This window comes from Sinohyriopsis cumingii, unplaced genomic scaffold (genome assembly GCF_028554795.1).
Source record: "Sinohyriopsis cumingii isolate HCF-2022 unplaced genomic scaffold, ASM2855479v2 utg001870l, whole genome shotgun sequence".
Classification (NCBI taxonomy): domain Eukaryota; kingdom Metazoa; phylum Mollusca; class Bivalvia; order Unionida; family Unionidae; genus Sinohyriopsis; species Sinohyriopsis cumingii.
In genome coordinates, this window is record NW_028316076.1 from 837179 (window position 1) to 857917 (window position 20739).

The following is a 20739-nucleotide window of genomic DNA, read 5'->3' on the forward strand; positions in this document are numbered from 1 at the left end:
GACTGTAAAAAGAAATGACCATCATGCCCTTTCACACAGACTCAGCTGCCGCAACCACTGCAGTAACCACTCTTTCACCCAGTTCTTCTCTGCAAGATCTACAAAAACAACCCTTATAGGTGTGGTGTGGAGAACGTGTGCCTAAAACGCAAATCGTCTTTTTCTGCCAAATCTTTGTGGTGGATTGTGTCATCGGTGCGGCCATCGCCAGTTTGAGATTGCAACAAGGAGACAAACAATTGTGGACGATTTTACTGAGTAGTTGCATCGGCTGACTTCTTCCCAATTCTTCCCTGAAATTCTTTCAGTAACCCATCGGACAGTCACAGAACTCTGGAATTATAAACAGCAATAACCAGTTTTACTTAACCTTACCCAGTGACAGTTCCATTGATGTGTTTCCCAATAACAATTTGTATTGTCACGTGGCCAAATTATCTCAGGTCATCCAATTACATCACGAAGCCCATTGGGAAGTGGCTTTAGTGGAAATGATTTACCCTACACAAATTTTAAAAAATCACTGAAAAGTAAAACACTTTCCGGGTCGAAATACTGAATGCACAATTGCAAGAAGAAATAAATAAAATTGGGTGTTCCGGGTACATCAAGTCAGCAAGCAATCCATCTTTCAGTATCTACATGTTGAAATTTGTTTCATGTTAATATTTTAGTAGTGAACATTTGTTGGACACCCTTGCAGACAAGTTCGACTTAGCCTTTGGCAAAGCCCTGAACAGAGACAAAATACGTTTTAATACTGAGTATCATAAAGTGGCTCATCGCCTCCTGATCAAATTTCAGAATACCGACACCGTGTCCCTCAGGTTTAATGGTAGTTTGTTTGAAATTTTGGGAGGACATCCACAGATGGTAGCACAGAATTTTGATCCCAAGATTAACAGTAATATGGATTTTTACAGGGCTTTTGGATCCCCGGTAGAACTGAACGAAGGACTCAATTTGATCTTTGTCTACTCCGATGTGGTAGAGTAAAACGTGGTGGGACACACCTCCGTGTCTTACTGCGTGTCATTCCTTTTAAAGTGAATAGTACCACGACCAGTGACCAGGAGGGTGTAAACACATATCACGTTCACATCGAATTAGTACATCATAACTATTTGCCCGTCAGTAAGTCGTATTTTGACACTGTCAACATTACTAAAAAAAAAAGGAGACCTAGGACAAAATATTCCATTTTCCAAAGGCAAAGTCATGGTGAAACTGCATTTTCGAAACCGATTCTTTAACGAATTGTACGTCATGTATCCACTGTAGCGAGACGTCGCTAGACAGCAAGGACACGGTTTAGGAGATATGCTGAAGTCGGCCTTTCGTTCAGTGGCTCCGGTGTTGAAACCGATGGTGACACGAGGATTGCATACATTGAAAGATGCCGCATTGACGCAAGGCAAAGAATTTCTCCAAAATGTCAGCATCGACGTACAACACCCAAAAGTAGCATTCTTGAGAGCAGGCAAAAAAAGTCTTGCTGCAAACGGGCAAAGATATTTTGGGCCGACGAGAAACACCTATAAATGCCCTGAACGCTACGCTAAGTCAGGCATTTCTGCTTTCCTGACACCACAGCAAGGACAAGGCAGAAAGAGACGACGAAGAAAACTCCCCTTCATAAGACTTCACACTCATAAAGCTAGACAGACTAAGAAAAGAAGAACTGCTCGAGACTTAGAAGTTTTTGATTATTACATCATAGAAACAGAAATGATGCACTGAGAGTCTTGCGCCTGTTCCAAGTCGGAACTGGATCTGTTTGTCATGCCACCGACCATGATGACGATGCAAGAATCCCAATGGGTCGAATTTCATCCCGTTTCCTCTTTGACGGACTCACCTCCCACTGAGTTTGAAATCAAAGGACAACCAGAGTAGAGTAGCTCCAATTAACAATTTCATGCATTCCTTGTTCAGTGAAGTGGACTTGTACTTGAATAACAAACTGGTAAGCAGCAGCATGGATACTTACCCTTATCAAGCGTACCTGGAAAATCTCTTGACGTACGGAAAAGAGAGCAAGAACACGCAATTGGATGATTGCGTGGTATGGAAAGCTAACACAGCAGGTGAGAACACGTTTAGCGACACAGCTTTGACAGCAGATGACGATCCTCACAATGTAGTTTTTAACGACCGTAGAAAGAAAAAATCCGGCAAGGACGAAGATTAGAACTAATGGATCGTTTGCTTTTGGACATATGGCTGCAAGAGAAGCATTTGCTGAACGGTATGGATATCCGCCTGAGACTGAATCGTAGCAGTACCGCATTGCATCTGATGGCCCATGCTAACGAATACAAAACTATTATCCAAGAGGCCTGGCTCTACGTACGTCGTGTGGAAGTGTTACCTAAAGTGGGAAACGACATCAGTCACACTTTAAGCAGAACGATCGCCAAGTATCCGATAAGACGCGTGGAAGTGAAACCTTTCACCATTGCCTCTGGACTCCGATCCAAGATCGAAGACAATCTGTTCCAAGTACAGTTACCCAAACATTTAATCGTTGGCATCGTGAGCAATGTAGCACTCAACGGAGCCCACGATCAAATTCCATTCCAATTTAAGCACTACAGAGTGTCCAAAATCGAAGTCTGTCACGATGGCAAGGCTTTGTCTACCAGACCTTTCGAACCTAACCTTACCCAGAAGAATTACTTGAGGTCTTACTTGTCCCTGTACGAAGCCACGGGACAGTTAGGAACCAACACCAGTCACAGCATTTCGTACGATGATTATACAGGAGGTTACACTTTGTGGGCTTTTGATTTCACGCCATTCCAAGGCAGTGATGAGGGACATTTCCACCCTTTAAAATCTGGTCAACTACGTGTGGAACTTCAGTTTGCAGAAGCTCTACCCCAAACAGTGAACGTCATTCTGTATGCAGAATTCGATAATACCATAGAAATCAACAGTTTGAGAGAAGTCATTCTAGACTATTAGAAGCCATGGAAGACTGTTATCCCTCTTTACATAGTGGAGAATCTTTGGACATGGAATGTGAGGAGACCGTGGAAGTAGAAACCCAAGACAAAGACGAAAAGGACAGAGTGATAAAGTCCAGATGGCCAGAACAAGAACAGCATTTAGTTTCCTATTTTGCCAAACACCTGGCAGAAAAAATTACAGAAAGATTGCTATGGATATCAAAACGATCACCCAAGTCAAATTCAACACGATAAATGTCTAATGCTGTGTCAAGAAGAAACATTGGACGAGTATCTGGAAGTAGCTTAGAGTCTCATCTCGGAAAAAGCCGTGTTGAATCAGTGGTATAAAGGCATGCGTGAGCATTCTTGTCCTCCATTAACGACTCTAGAGATCTATCACATCGAAGCTCTGGTTGCTCAGAGTGAAGAGACAAAACGAAGAAACGGTTACTTGTCAGACAAATTCAAAGGGAAAGTCAGAATTGAATTGATCACTTATCATTACCAGTGAAGAAAAAACAACACACAAATGGATACCTGGGAACTTTATTACCTTTTGAACCACAGTTCGTACACTGCGTTTTGGAATCATGTCGTATGTGCTAAAGATGAACTACCTCATTGCAAACCTCAAGACCATCAAGCTTATGTTATCAATACGGACGACAGTCATCTCCCATGAACCCACTGGGTAGCCGTCTACTTTCCTAAAAAAGGATGTGTGGAGTATTTTGATTCGCATGGATTGCCCCTTTGGAAGACGATTTCATTGACTTTATGAGAAGAAATGCCCAGGCAACACGATTCAATAATGAGAAATTATAAGACACAGATTCATTGGTGTGTGGACAATAGTGTGTGTATTTCTGCATCAGTACAGTCTTGGTTAGTCTTTAGATCATTTAGTGACTTATTTTGATCGTCATTCTTCTAGAAACGATGACAAGGTAGATCGATGGTTTTGTGACCATTATGGTTATCTTTTGTCTTTAGCTGGGGAACGTAGTGTACATAAATGACCCAATGACTTCCAACAGTGGAAGTCTAACTTCAGTTCAGAAGTTAGTTAATCTTGACCAGAATAGATGGTTAATAGAACAAACATGTTTATTGTTGAATTGAATTGTTAATTAAAAAAAATTTGTTAATTGTTAGTTGTTAGTTATTTAAATACATGTTGTGTTTTGAAAAAAAAATGAGTATGTCGTTTGTTTGCCATTTGTATGATGAACCATGCTCTTTGACTTCTCTCTATCCCTCAGATCAAACTATTTGAGCGTTTCGACTCTACACAGTGTAGGGATGTTTTCAATCGCATCCGCGCTTGAACCGTATAAAGCGGGGTATTCTCCAGTTTGACATTCATTGTTGACTCATCCTCCTATGAAGATGTGCTCAAGACTAGCCAAGTTGAACGAAGCTTACGCGAATTTACATCGTATCAGTCAAAGCCTGGTATCGAAACCTGTAAAATTTGTACCAGAATAGACCAGTCATAAAACATAAGTGTCTCTTGGTTTTGATTTTTAGAATAAAACCAACACTCATGCACTCACACTTTGCTTTTGTTCCTCACCTCTGTGTGGATGGTATATTTGTGGTTAGTTTTTGCCTCGTCGCGTTTGTAGATAGTAGATAATGTGTGAAGCGAACGTAAGGGCCACTCATATGCCTCAAAAAGAATTATTCTTGCCTCAATTTTTTTTACTGTGTTGCATATGTGCTTGTCTATTGCATATTGTCTGTCTCTGTCCCGCCAGTTACGTTCCCGCCAAGCGTTCTAGGTTGGTTTTTTTTTTGGGGGGGGGGGGCCGAGTGGCCGAGTGGTCTAAAGATCTTACCGTTACGGATCAGTGCCATCTCACCTCTGTCTGCGTGAGTTCGAGTCTCAGCCTCGGCTAACGTTGGTACGTGAGAAAGCCTGCCAGTAGCTTCTCGTGGGTAGGTGGTTCTTCCCGGGGTTTTCCAGGGGTTTTCCTCCACCAATTATACTGGCTGCCATGTATAGCCTATCTTGTGCTGAAAAATGGCGTTAAACCCTACAACAACAACAACTAGGTTGGTTTTTTCCCCCGCTGTTTGCTCCGATTGAGGTCAGCCTCTTGCTACGTTGCTGCTCGTCGTCAGTACGGTGACGTCACCTTCCCTGTTCCATTCTTCTTGTCCCCATACAGTCCCAATACTTTTGTGTCCCGGTATAGTCCCACCCATGTTAAATTTCCAATGTTAAATTCCCCTTGTCCCTATATCGTCCCAGGGTGCTTTTCCTTCTTTGTTCTCATATGCCCCATATCGTCCCACTTCACTACTTATATTGTTTACAAAATAAATGTCACTCGTACGATAGACCATAAACTTGATTTTGGACTAAGGTTGTGTATATATATATATATATATATATATATATATATATATATATATATATATATATATATATCAAACACACGCCGACATGTTTCAATTTTCGGACTTTCAGCAACACTAAAAGGCTAATTATATTGACAGGGCAGTGAGAAAAAAGCAAAAGGCAGTGGGCAGTGGGATATACTTTTCTCACCCATGCGACAGAGAATTCTAGCTGTTATGCTAACCTTACTTTTCTTATCTCAGTTTGTCATCTCAGACCAGTCGTCTCATTCTAGGTGTCCACGCGCTCAAAATTAATTTTAGAAACAGAAACTCATGTTCTCTTCTGCTGTGCCTGACGTAGTTGTTCTAAAATCAAACAACAACAACAACAAATATATAACAAAAACATAGTAACTTCATGTCAATCCATCTCTGAGAACACAACAAGCAAAAACATTTCGAGAGAGACAAAAACACACACGCATACGTGGTCGAGCTTTTTTGGTATAATGCTAGTTTGTTCCACATAGCATGTTCAATTTTATCATTTATACAGGCCCTGCTCAGTACATTTTCAGGTCAGCGTCATTAAATGTAGCTAAAGCTACGTAACTAGTTTTATATACTTCGTTTGAAACAAACTATATATTGTTAGCTACATTAAATGACACATGCCTGAAAACTGACTGTGCGACAGATAGGATACAATTCTCAATGCTGTGTAAAATTACCTATGACAGAAAACATTGATCTATGCACACAGACTATAGACCTATACACTTCATAGCCTCCCAACGCTCTTAACAACTACGGAAAACTTTGTAACAGCCAGAAATATGTAATGTCAAACATACTTTATTCTAATTTTATTAAGCATCTCCATTCTGTTCCAGCTGAATAAAAAATATACCTACAATATTTAATGTCAACTAATGCACTTACTAGCCAGAAGAATCATTTACCTGTCAACACCTTAATCCATAAGCAAATTTCACTGTAGCACTTGCCATATTTCCAAGACAGAAAAATTAATTTTCAAAGAATCCGTGAACATGAGAGTTTAGCACATGCATATCTGCTAGGGTCTGTATTTGGAAAGTCTTTTTATACACGGGGGTAATTTTACAATCAATATTAAGGATATACAAATCTTTATTTGCATCTTTTACATCGAGATTTAGAGAATTCATGGGGTTTTTTTTATTGTACAAACTTCATATATATATATATATATATATATATATATATATATATATATATATATATATATATATAGTATACACAATTTAAATTTTATTTAGGATTAGTTATGACCCAAGAAATCATTAATTCAACATTTTGCTACAGCAAATAATTAATTGTTCATGCTAAGTGTAACAATCTGTTTGGTTTATGTGCCCTTTTTAGCCATTACACAACGTACTTTGTCCGCAAGAAGTCCATGTGCACAGCGGAAACTATACATTGTAATTATATCTTGTAATTATACGTTGTAATTATATGTTGTAATTATACATTGTAATAATACATTGTAATTATGCGTTGTAATTATACATTGCAATTATACATTTTAATTATACGTTGTAATTATACATTGTAATTATACATTTTATTTATAGATTGTAATTATACGTTGTACTTAAGCATTGTAATTATACATTGTAATTAGTTTGATTGATAGGAATACCTAATTTACATTATTGTAATTACAAATAGGCACAAATAGTTAATCGTCTGTCACTATATCAAGTTATGCATTTTGTTTTGCTTTTAGATTTCCAAACTTCACGTAAACTTTACAAGGACCCAAGGATGTTTTTGAATTAGCCCTCTAAACCTGTACTCATAAAGTTACAGTTACTCACCTGCAACATCAGTGATCACAATAGTTTGAATAGACGAACACTGATGTGTGAAGACATCTGTGTATGAGCTGTCGTGCACATTTATAGGGTTTATGTCGACACTGTTTTAAATGTTTTTGACTGTCTTTTTCTGGTGAAGTTAGGAAACTACAAAGACAATTAATTGCTTGTTTAAGTGGCAGATTATTAAATATCATTATCTATTTGTAATTACAATACTGTAATCTGGATACTTCTATCAGCTGCTGTTTCACACGAATTGTCAAGATAGACCAGACCTTCTGGACAGTATACCTTGTAGAGGAAAAACCTGGTAGAACCCACTGACCCACAAGCAGCTACTGGAAGCTTTCTCACATACCCACATTGTGCCGATAACAAGACCTGAACCCAAGATGAGAGGAGACTGTATTTCAGTGATCAGTAAACACGAGCACTTTAGACCGCTCGGCCATCGGCGGCCGCCTCCTATCACTTAAATTTAATGCAATGCTTAGTTTGTTTCTGCGTTCATAGGACGTCCTACGGCCATAATGCATGGTTCAGTGACCATGAAGTGCGTTTAAACTGCAATAAATATGTTCCTGATGCTGCTTCTTTAAATCCTTATATTCATCCAATTCTCGATTATGGTTCATTCATTTAGAAACACTGCTCAAAGGAAAAGTAATATCTTGACAGTGGTGCTTTTATTTATGAACACTTTTCAAGGGAACAACAAACAAAAATGGAAGGGAACGCTTTGATGTTAGTGTTAAACGAGTCTACTATGGCAGCTAGTAAATGTTGTCTACAATTTGTACATCTTTAGAGAATAGAAGAAAATCGAAGGTATATGTGGCCTTCTTGGTCATTCCTCTGTGCTTTTTGGCCATTCAAAACATTCATTTGGACCATTCGAACCGCAGTGTTCATTTTGGCCATTCAAAACATTCATTTGGACCATTCAGACTATGGTGGTAACCAATATTATAGATGATTATCTGCAAAACTTTACAATTAGAGGGTTACTTACAACATATGGATCTTTATCGACTTTGTCTTTTGAAAACTCAATACAATTAAATTAGCTGTTTGTAATTAGAATAATACACCTGCCATAACACACATTGTCACATGATAAACACGACATATGACTCCCAAATATTCAGGCACGATCGGGTCTCTAAAAAACACAATTTTCAGTAATCTTAGCAGCAAAGTGTGTTGTTCAAGAATATCAACAACAAAAATGTCTTGACCACTGTGATAAAATTATGTTTGCAGTCAGTATGTATGAACAGTGAACAGCACTGCTCAGCTAAACCTGTCCTCGGGGCATACAGTTGATATCGAAACAATGAAAAAGGTAAAGTGGTCTGAGATAAACAACCTCCTTCAGATATTACTTAATTGGCTGATCATAGGCCTGCTTGGGGTAATATGTCGAGTCAACATTTGCTGTGGAAGAATCCATTTCGCTAATTCGCATATGTAATGTAAACCAACCCAGTTTGTCTCTAGCTAAGCATATCAAAGTGCTATGATACATAACGTATGTTATTACACAACACTGCACAGAAAATGTTGATACTGTCCTTAAAAAAGGATGCAATCAGCGGCAACGTTTCTATGAAGTCTGATTTTTCTTCTCATAATATTACGACTCTATGGTCTTAAAATAAGTAACAGAAGAACTGAGATGCAACAAGCTTTGTAAAATTTAGCAAATAATTTCTTGACCATGCAATACAAAGAGAAATGTAAAAGAGGAACTTATAGTTTTACGAATTAAACCTAAACTATCCCAAAATAACAGACACAAGTCTTAATGAATAAAGTTCTGAATAAACTATAGCGGAAGTTCAAGTTAAATCCAATGCTGGAAGTTTTTATGTGCCTGTTGTGGCCCGTGGTGTGGTGATGTGCCGGCAGTCTTTTGCTGAATCACAATAATACAATCCAAGAATGTATCTTATTTGAAATTTCGTTGTAAATCCAAGCCTCTTTTTCCTAGAATGTTATACTTTAAGCACTTTGTATTTACAGAGAAGAATCACTTGAATAAAATAATTTAAATAAATAAATTCCAGCCCAATGAATTACTGGACACAGCAATAATACAATTGATTCTGCTTAGATCTTAAAGCACAAATGAACAATTTCCAGAAGAACAAGATTATATATTCTTCTATTTGACCTCAGGTCACAATTAGCATTGTCTAAGAAAAAAATGAAATATAACTTTCTAAAACCTTTTTAATGTTTGCAAAATCAAATTTTAGGTATAATTAAAAGGTCTGTTATTAAAATTATGTTATAAAATGTGGAATATATCAGGTAGGCTATGTATATTTATAGGTGAATTCCAACAACCTAGACCAGATCCAAATGCAATATGCTTACTTCTATTAATAATTATCCTAATATTAAACCCATACATACAGATAATGTTATCTATATATTTATTGTTTACAGAATTTTTGCAAACATATGATTCGGGTGAAGTAGAAAATTAACTTGATTTTGGACAAGGTCAAGTTCAACATAAAATATCACTTTATCAATACCATGTTTTGAAATAAACAAAGAAAGAAAAACCTGGCTAATAAGGCAACTTAAATATACATAACAATATATTAAATGTAGTCTGGATACTCCTATGAGTTATTATTAAGTACAATTTGTAGTTTCTGCTGAGCTCATTTGACGTCTTGTGGACATTGTCATGTGCCCCCTACAGTATATTTACTAACACCAGAGAGGGATGGACAATTAAATGATTAAATAGCTCCGAACCCCCAGTCAGCGAGGCCGATGGTCTAGGTGTATAAAATATAAAAAATTAATAAGGTGAAAGGTATAACATTTAATAAACTACATCATGGTATTCAACAACTACAGGACAAGTTTTCAATGCATTTTCTTTAAATCGGTATAAAGACCTATTCAAATTGCCTGTTATTTCATCACGAAAACAATTAAAGGTGAGAGTGTTTCCATCCCGTGTTCCTTCTACATCACTCATCTGCAACTTCCCGCTTGTAACCCGGTACTCTTGTTTCTTTTCCCCAGCCATGTGCCTTCGCGCTACTGCCAATTCTCCCAGCCCTGCGCCTTCGCACAACTGCCTATTTCCACGTGTTCTCCACGTCATCTCTTCTTTCTAATCTTCGGGTGGCGCAAACAGGCGCCTAATCCCACCTGGAAAACTTCATCAGAAGTCTTTGTTCTCAATCTCTTCCAAATTTCCTAGAATTCATTTATCCGTCTCTTTTATCTGAGTGCACAATTTGCAATTGGAGTACCGTGATGTTTCTTTTGTCATGTCAAAATCTGTACTCATTCTTCAAAAAGGAATGTAACAGGATAATGTCAGGAGGCATGAGAAACCAGCCCGAAATTTGACTGTCTTAGTTCTGATTGGATTCCGGTGGTCTTTTTGAAACTGCCTGGGGAAAGTAGCACTGGCATGTTATGATGTCGGGTTTTCCGGTCTGTAAGTCTAAATCGACCAGTGACATCACTGGCTGGTTGCAAAATAAATAGAGTTTCTCAGCACCGCGCAAGGTTCTCTTTGAATTAACCATGAACTTGACTGTAACACAATGGCTAAGTCGCGGACAGGTAGTGTCTTTGTCTCAGAATCGGTCTAAAGTTGTAATATTATATAATACGGATTGGCACTACCCAAAGTACTTTGCATTATGATTCTATCCTGAAGACAATCGTAAACATGAGGCAGGAATTGTTCGCAAATTTTCTCCCACAACGTGATACACATAATACATGGTGTAATGACTCAGAAGGGCATGTGAACATGAAGCCTTCATAGTAAAGCAACAAAAATGATAAATAAAAGATATTAGTAAAAATAATTGTGACAAGGAATTAAAAGCTGGAAACAATTCTGAACTTTGAGTAAGGCATAAACAGTTGTAGTACAAAACCAGCAATATCACATGACACAATGCAGACTGCTAACGACGTCTGTTTCATTGGCCACTTGGTATGTATTTCAAAAATGAGTTTATGTGTGTGTGTGTGTGTGTGTGTGTGTGTGTCTGGTGTGTGTGTGTGAGAGAGAGAGAGAGAGCGATCTGGATTTTAATTAGATTTCACAATTTTTCATCATATTGCTATGATGTCTGCAGTGTGGCGGTTTATATTGATGTCTAGCACTGGGGCATCATGCAACAGGTATGTAACATCATGTCCAACCCAGTCATATTATCTTGACACCAGGCAGACCAGTCCAAATACTAACTTATAATGCTTAGCGCCAAGCAAAGCAGCTGCTAGTACCATTTCAGTAAGTCTTTTGTATGTCGAGAGAAACATTATTGAATATGTAAGATTATAATCTGTTTGAAATACAAATGAATACATTACTGTGAAAATAAATATGTATTCTTAGTGAGAATGATTCTGATATTAGAAAAGTATGTTTAATGCATTGTAACATAATGACTGTGAATTACCTGCCGAATGGTACATGTATTCACTAGATGTATGTGGGGTTCTTTAAATTATTGCAAAAGTTGCATCGGATTGTTTTCTAATGAAACAGTTATATGTGTCCATGAAATTCAATATAGTGACAAGAACTATGATTGTGTTATTCCATGTGCATTTACAAGTTGTCAAGCATAAAATTTGGATGATAATATTCTGTACATATCACGGAAAGGAACCTTCAATCAAACATGATGCAAGAACCATCAGGATGCCGTTAGTGTCTACAAAGTATGCTAAAGTGTTGTGGACACATTTGTCTGCATAAATTGCATGCCTGAATGAACAGATGAGATCACACCCATCTGTATATGTTCAGGTTTGGGAGCTGATTTAACAAACTGGGTCTGAAATGCTGGTCCTTGTATTCTTGTAAGTCAGTACAGATTTGCGGCTCATTTAGCAAACTGGGTTTGAAACGCAGATCCTGGCCTTTTTCTAAGTATGTTCATTCTTTCCTTATGACAGGTGCTCTGATGTGTGCCGGTGACATCCTATCACAAGTAGTCATTGAGAAGAGGGGATTCAATCGTGGCCAGAAATATGACGTTACACGAAGTATACGTTTTTTTGGATTTGGCATGGTTTTTGCCGTGAGTACATGATCTTGTATAGTGTTTGATATCAGAAGATGATAACTGTAGACTTTGATTCTCTCTTGACTCTGCCACTCCAAAATATGAGAACCTGAACAGCTTATCTGATGACCAGTCAGTCTGCAACCATCTGTCTTATAGCACAAGTACGTATAATTAGGACTAGGTACTGATCCTAATTACTCAGAGGAACGTCATGAAAGTTGGCTGGGTCTAGACAACCCTAATGAAACTGATGCTCCTCAAAAATCCAAGGTGGACACTACAATGGCAATCTCGAATATTCTTATCATACTGAAACAATGTTTCAACTAAAATATTTCTTAAGACAATCAAATATGGTCACCATTACTAAACAGTAACTAATAACCTTTATGTCACTGCTAAATTTAACCATATTAACAAAGAACATCATGACTTCAAGAACTGCACAGACAATTGATGATTGCAAATATGGCTTCTGCTGTTGCTAAGCCAGATTATAAGCCAACGACTGTTGCATTTAGGCAGCTGTTGGCAAGGCAAGTTTCTCAGCACGTCTTGGGCTTCCTGTCATGAATCTGAAACATGATTTACATGATGTTCCTTCTAAAGCAGAGCTTAAACCTTTACATTTGGTTCCATTAAATGTTTGCAAGAACTTTGCACAAATATGTTTATTGTCACATGTCATTAAATTATTGTCACACATTCCAGCTTGTACTTTTACATAACCTTTTAGACCTATACAGCATTCTTACACATGATTGGCTATACCATAATGGCTGGCACTGGCATCGGATGCATTCTTACACATGATTGGCTATACCATAATGGCTGGCACTGGCATCGGATGCATTCTTACACATGATTGGCTATACCATAATGGCTGGCACTGGTATCGGATGCATTCTTACACATGATTGGCTATACCATAATGGCTGGCACTGGTATCGGATGCATTCTTACACATGATTGGGTATATCGTAACTCTTGGCGTTAATATTAGATGCAGAGGTTATTGGTTAAATTTATGTTGTTTCGTAGCTCAGGATATTAAATAAGTTTTGCTTGGCAAGTAAACGTATCTTCTCACTTACCATCATCATCATCATCATCATCATCATCATCATCTTTATTTCCTTCCATGGAAGATTACATGATATAAGAATAAATCATCTGAATACAATCAATAAATATTTTAAAAAAAAAAAAAAAAATTCTATATCAGAATACAAATTCTTACACAACATCAATCAACAAAGTGTTCGTCAACTCATAAGTTGCAAGTTTCAATACCTTATTTACAGAAGATAGCTGCACACTGCAAGACAAAGTATGCTGCATGCAGGACGAATAGCTTGGAGTTTTCTTTGTCGATTACTCCTGATGGTAACCTTTTACCTAAAAGATATTGTAGTTGCAGCTCATCTTCTGCATTAAATAACGTAATGTGCAGGCTCAGGGGAAATTTATCAGTAAGGAAATCCCAGAAAGAATTTCGAAAGTTCGACATATAAGGACAACTAACACAACAATGAAGTATCAAGTCTGTATAAACATTCCCACATCTAATACACATATCAAGCTGTGTTTTTGGAACAGCAACCCATAGTTTAGCTACATACGTAAATACCTTAGTGTGTTGACTGGTTTTAGCCGACTGCCACACTGAGGCAGGTCGTAAGTATTCGTCTATCGAAGAGAATCTATCAAAATCTGCTTGATTAGACATATGAACTCTCCAGAGGCTTTTTTCAAGACCAACAATTTTTGACCTTACAATTTCTTTCCAATTATGTTTATCTGGAATTTCAGAATGATGTAAATAATCAGTTAGATACCCGAGCAAGTGAAACTTCTTTGAGGTATAATATAAATTTGAAATTAACCCGCAGCTTGACATGCATCCGCTCAAAATGAAGTGAAATAACGCAACGTTAAACACACGTTTAGTATGTACATTGTTAGGCATCAAACACAATCTGTGTAAAAACATCAATTTTCTTCTATCAATTTCGGACTGCGCTGATGTCCATCCTAGCATTCCCAGGGCAATGTCTGATCTTGTATGTATTGGAAAACCTTGTAAATGTTTGGCAAAATACCTCAGAGTTTTATCCAATAAAGCGAGGTCACTTTTTGAAATGTTACACCATAATTCACTTCCATACAACATTGAAGGGAAAATTACCTTTTTAATTACATTTGCAGCAGCCAAAGGATTTAAACCATTCGGTTTAATGCCAATACCAAACAGACCGTGAAAAGACTTTTTCCCTTTCTTGCATGCATCGAGTATTGCGTCATGCGACGTCAGCTTTGAGTTAATCCGGTGACCCAGGTGTGTTGCCGAATCGGTAACCGGCAAACATGACGGGCCAAGATACCGTTTCATATTGATATAATTCTTGTATTGGGGTTCGAAAATGATAATGTATGACTTTGTGACACTAAGCTCGAATCGCCACTTATTACTGTAGTCGTATGCTATATCTAACAGCTTTTGTAGATTGCTAGGATATATAGCCAAAAGTGAAATATCATCAGCTAGGGTTGGATTTCCCACAGCTAAGGATCCAATCTTTGCTCCAAATCCACTATTTTCTAATTGTAGCAGCAAGTCATTTATAAATATTGTGTACATCAAGGTTGACAAAACACCCCCTTGTCTCACTCCTTGGCCAATTGAGAACCAATCTGAAAATTGCCCATTTACAAGAACTTTACTCTGTAAATTTGTATACATGTTAAAAAGTATCAAAAGGGATTTACCCGTAATTCACAACGTGAATAATTTAAAAAGTAGTCCTTCGTGCCACACGATATCAAATGCCTTTTTTGTATCAAGAAAAGCAGCAAAAACCCGTAAACCCATGTTTACATTATATTGTACTGGTTGCAACAGCACAAAAATCGCTGTTGTGCAGCCTAAACCTTTTTGGTAACCATGTTGTTGTGAACTGGGTATACTAGAATTAGTATCTTTGAGCCAAGTTACCAAACGTTCATGAATAATTTTCTCAAAGGCTTTGTAGATACCAGGCAGTAAAGTAACAGGCCTGTAACTTTCGAGGGAGTTCTTTGATTTTCTGTTACCTTTGTACAGTGGTATTACTAACCCTTTTTTGCAATCTACAGGTATGTAAGATTGATCAATCATCCGAGTAAATAAAATTGTCATACACTCGATGAGGTAGTCGCTGCCATAGATCAAATGTTCATTGCAAATTTGATCATGGCCCGATGCTTTTGATTTCTTTAGACCTTTAATGATTTCTCTTACTTCGTTTAAACTGATGCCGGTCTGTAAGGTCTCGATATGGCTTACTTCGTCCTGTAGACCCCGATTTAATTCTCTCTCTATAAATTCATAAATGTTTCCGTCAAAACTATGGTTTAAATTCGGCGTGTGAATGTCCTCATAGTATCTGGCAAAGCCATTTGCGATGTCAGGACTGTCAACTGATGGAGTTTGTGTCCGTGATGGACACAAACTCCATCAGTTGACAGTCCTGACAAAAATTTATATTGTTCCCTCTCTTAATGTTGATCATTTTCCAAAAGTGTCTTACATCTCATTCATGTGCCTTTTCAATTTCTTCATACACCTCCCCCATATATTTTTCCACAGCCAGTTTTTGAACGTTTCTAAAGTCTCTCTTCTTATCTTTATATTCTCTGTAAGAATTAAATTGACTACCCCTCGGTCTTCCCTCATTTATCCAAGCATACCTAGCTTGTCTTTGAAGTTTATGTGCTTCTTTGAGTTCATTTGACCAGTATGGTTTGGCATGATAATTGAATTTAGACTTTGGAAGCGCGATGTCGCTTGACTGCTGTATTGCATTAACAATGTGCCGGTAAAAGCTATCAACATTGTCCGAAATAGTATCTATATCTAAAGTTTTCAGGCTAAGGTCCAGCTCAGATTGATAGTTTTTCAAGATATCAGCGTTTAATTAAAAATGAATTGTATCCCTAATAAGTAAGAAAGAGTCACAAACTTTGCACAGAAAAATACACATATTGATTTTGGGTAATAAAGCATGTTTATAGATTTTCCAGTCCTGCAATGATCGCCACACTTTGTAAAATGCATTGGGGATTCAGTGACACCCTCTATCTGTCAGCCTGCTTATCAATTTATCCACCTACCCATCCACCCACCCACCCACCCATCCATCCATCCATCCGTCTGTCCAATAAATTGCCACTTTTCTTCCTCACACTGAGTAAAATTTTATGAAGCCTCTTTGGGGATGATCTTCAAAGATGGTTGTCTATCTTGGCTTCAGTCCCTTGGAATCATTAATCATGATATTATAGTAAGAAGACACATTATATATGCAACATATTTTGCATGATGACTGCTAGATTACTGTCAGGAATGGGTGTGAGTATGGTGGGGTGGTGATAGTTTTAATGGTGAGCCTTTGCAGTGGCTCGTGTTTTTGCATCAGTTTTTGTTATCTTCATTTCTGTATCAAATAGAAATTCTTTTATTCTTTCTTGTTTGCTAGCTTTGAACTCTATACATGCACGAGGTAATCATGATCAATAAGATATGCTCACACAGCCCAGATGATTTAATCATGCACTTTCAGTGACTCAACTTTTGGATGTGATACTTTAATATATATTGTTCATGATGCACACCCTTTTCAAGTTTATTATGTGAAAAGGGCGCAAAAGCAAAATCTGGAGAAACCACTGAATAGCAATACCCATTTGCATCACCTAATAATCTCTGATTTTAAGCACATATTTTTATGTGATTATGCTGTTATCAAATTTCAGAATTTGAAATATGACTTGACTAAAGTTACTTTACACCTGGCCCTGTAATTATGAGCGATCGGATTCAAATACTTTACACGTGTCCCTGTAAGTATGAGCAATGTGATTCAAATACTGTATTGTTGTTGCAGGGTTTAACGCCATTTTTCTGCACACGATAGGCTATACATGGCGGCCAGTATTAATGGTGGAGGAAAAACCCGGGAAAACCTCAGAAAGAACCACCGACCCACGAGAAGCTACTGGCAAGCTTTCCCATATACCCACATTGGCCGAATCCGAGAATAGAACCTACGCAGACAGAGGTGAGATGGCAGTGATCCGTAACGGAGAGCGCTTTAGACCACTCGGCCACTCCGGGCCCCCCAAATACTTTACACATGGCCTTGTCTGTAATTATGAAATGTCTGATTCAAATCCTTTATACATGGTCCTGTAATTATGAGCCATCTGATTCAAACCCTTTATACCAGGCCCTGTAATCATGAGCCATCTGATTCAAATGCTTTACACATGGCCCTGTAATTATGAGCCATTTGATTAAAAATCATTACACATGGCCATGTAATTATGAGCCATCTGATTCAAATTCTTTACACTTGGCCCTGTAATTATGAGCCATCTGAATAAAATACTTTACACCAGGCCCTGTAATTATGAACCATCTGATTCAAATACTTTACACATGGCCCTGTAATTATGAGTCATCTGATTCAAATCCATTTCACAAGGCCGTGTAATTATGAGCCATCTGATTCAAATACTTTACACATGGCCCTGTAATTATGAACCATCTGATTCAAATCCTTTACACCAGGCCCTGTAAGTATGAGTGATCTGATTAAAATCCTTTACACATGGCCCTGTAATTATGAGCCATCTGATTTTAAAAATTACACATGGCCCTGTAATTATGAACCATCTGATTAAAATACTTTACACAAGGCCCTGTAATTATGAACCATCTGATTCAAATCCTTTACACCAGGCGCTGTAGTTATGAGCCATCTGATTTTAAAAAATTTACACATGGCCCTGTAATTATGAACCATCTGATTCAAATACTTTACACATGGCCCTGTAATTATGACCCATCGGATTCAGAACCTTTACACCAGGCCCTGTAATTATGAACCATTTGATTCAAATACATTACACCAGGCCCTGTAGTTTTGAGTGATTTGATTAAAATGCTTTACACATGGCCCTGTAGTTGTGTGCCATCTGATTCAAATACTTTACACATGGCCCTGTAATTATGAGCCATCTGATTAAAATACTTTACACATGGCCCTGTAGTTGTGAGCCATCTGATTAAAATACTTTACACATGGCCCTGTAGTTGTGTGCCATCTGATTAAAATACCTTAGACATGGCCCTGTAATTATGAGCCATCCGATTCAAATATTTTACAGATGGCCCTGTAATTATGAGCCATCTGATTTAAATGCTTTACACATGGCCCTGTAATTATGAGCCATCTGATTAAAATACTTTACACATGGCCCTGTAGTTGTGAGCCATCTGATTAATATACTTTACACATGTCCCTGTAATTATGGCCATCTGATTTTTAAAAAAATTACACATGGCCCTGTAATTATGAACCATCTGATTCAAATACATTACACCAGGCCCTGTAATTACGAGCAGTCAGAAAAAAAATATTTTACACATGGCCTTGTAGCTGTGAGCCATCTGATTAAAATACTTTACACATGGCCCTGTAATTATGAGCCATCTGATTCAAATACTTTACACATCACCCTGTAATTATGAGTGATCTGATTTATATCCTTTACACATGGCCCTGTAATTATGAGCCATCTGACTAAAATACTTTATACATGGCACTGTAATTATGAGCCATCAGATTCAAATCCTTTTCACATGGCCCTGTAATTATAAGCCATCTGATTTTTTAAAAAAATTACACATGGCACTGTAATTATGAACCATCTGATTCAAATACTTTACACCAGGCACTGTAATCATTAGCCATTGGATTCAAATCCTTTACACCAGGCACTGTAATTATGAGCCATCTGATTTAAAAAAATTTTACACATGGCCCTGTAATTATGAACCATCTGATTCAAATACTTTACACATGGCCCTTTAATTATAAACCATCTGATTTAAATACTTTACACATGGCCCTGTAGCTGTGAACTGTCTGAGGAACCCTAACTTAGATTAAGATGCCGAACATGAGCTATTGTAATTTAATGTAAATTAAATTTAATAATGAGAACAATTCATGCAATTCACACCTTCATGGCTAACAAAAATAAAATTTATATTGGTTTAGAAAATTTTTTTTAGTTCACTGTATTAACCTGACATCATTTTGTGTTTTGCATCCCTCACATTATAACATCATATGTCAGCGTTTTCTCAAGGGATGGCATCAAATAACATCCATTGATATAAACAAATTGCAAGAAGGCAGTATTTTTGCTGTTTCTTCTCCAGACCGATGTCTGTAAATTCTCTGCGCCAAAAAAGTCTGGATAAGCCGAGACTGCTTAGAAATACATAGTAACCACCATTGAATATTCATGTACCAAGTTTACCAGATGACATCATGTGCATATTGTACACCCCGACAGTGGTCATCATTGCATCTCATTGAATGCTAAGACCTATTTTCAGCTGAAACATTCCCATGTTTCTTTTCCCATGTATGAATTTAGTTCAACAATTCCATAATGGTATAACATTCTTTTGACATGTTTCTAGTTTTATAACAGACTTAGTTGTCCTCCATTTTCGGGAAATTTCCACCATTTTGTGCTGTACATTGTATCTCACAAAATATAATTTGTGCCTAGAATTTCTGAGTTTGATCTTGCTGGAAAACCACAAGCTGTTGCAAATGTGGCAAATGGTTTCATGATCATTGTTCTCAGCATGCATCAAACTCTGCATAATGCCCTAGATTTTTGTATGTAAGCTGGATGGCCTAATCCATTATGCCCTAGATTTTTGGATGTAAGCTGAATGGCCTAATCCATTATGCCCTAGATTTTTGGATGTAAGCTGGATGGCCTAATCCATTATGCCCTTGATTTATGGATGTAAGCTGGATGGCCTAATCCATTATGCCCTAGATTTTTGGATGTAAGCTGAATGGCCTAATCCATTATGCCCTAGATTTTTGGATGTAAGCTGGATGGCCTAATCCATTATGCCCTAGAGTTATTACATGCAAACTGGATAACATATACCACTGTATCTTATAGCTAATATTAACGGTGATATATATATATATATATATATATATATATATATATATATATATATATGTATATATATTCAGGCTGATGTTATATTTGGGTAATTTTCATACAAAATGTACCTCTAGGATTCCACTGCAATTTTACTGTGGTTGGATGAAAAAACTTGATCACTGTTCAGAAATGGAGGCATAATTTTCAGATAAAACGTTTAAACGACTGACCATTTTTTTCTGATTTAACAATTCCAATGGTTTTCTCAAGATTAAAAAATGTGTCCTTCACCATAAAACTATGTGGAAATATTACAAAAGGAGGAGGAGGAGGTTGGAGCAAAACCTGATGACCTATTATTCATACTTAAGAGGGACATATGTTCACACGAGAATAGATTCACAATTATTGTAAACAGTTGATACCTAGAATAGTAATGAATCTGGATGATACTTTGAGAATTGGAAT

The 20739-nt window shown here is 37.4% G+C and overlaps 1 protein-coding gene across 1 annotated transcript in view; it reads left to right on the forward strand.

Annotated features, from left to right (window-relative positions):
• The window catches only part of LOC149771404 (mitochondrial inner membrane protein Mpv17-like), a 70419-nt gene that overhangs the window by 14689 nt on the left and 34991 nt on the right, over positions 1–20739 (forward strand). Inside the window, exon 2 of the mRNA XM_089948507.1 lies at positions 12131–12255. Within this exon, the coding sequence (XP_089804633.1) occupies positions 12131–12255 (125 nt within the window). The remainder of the gene's footprint in view (positions 1–12130; positions 12256–20739) is intronic.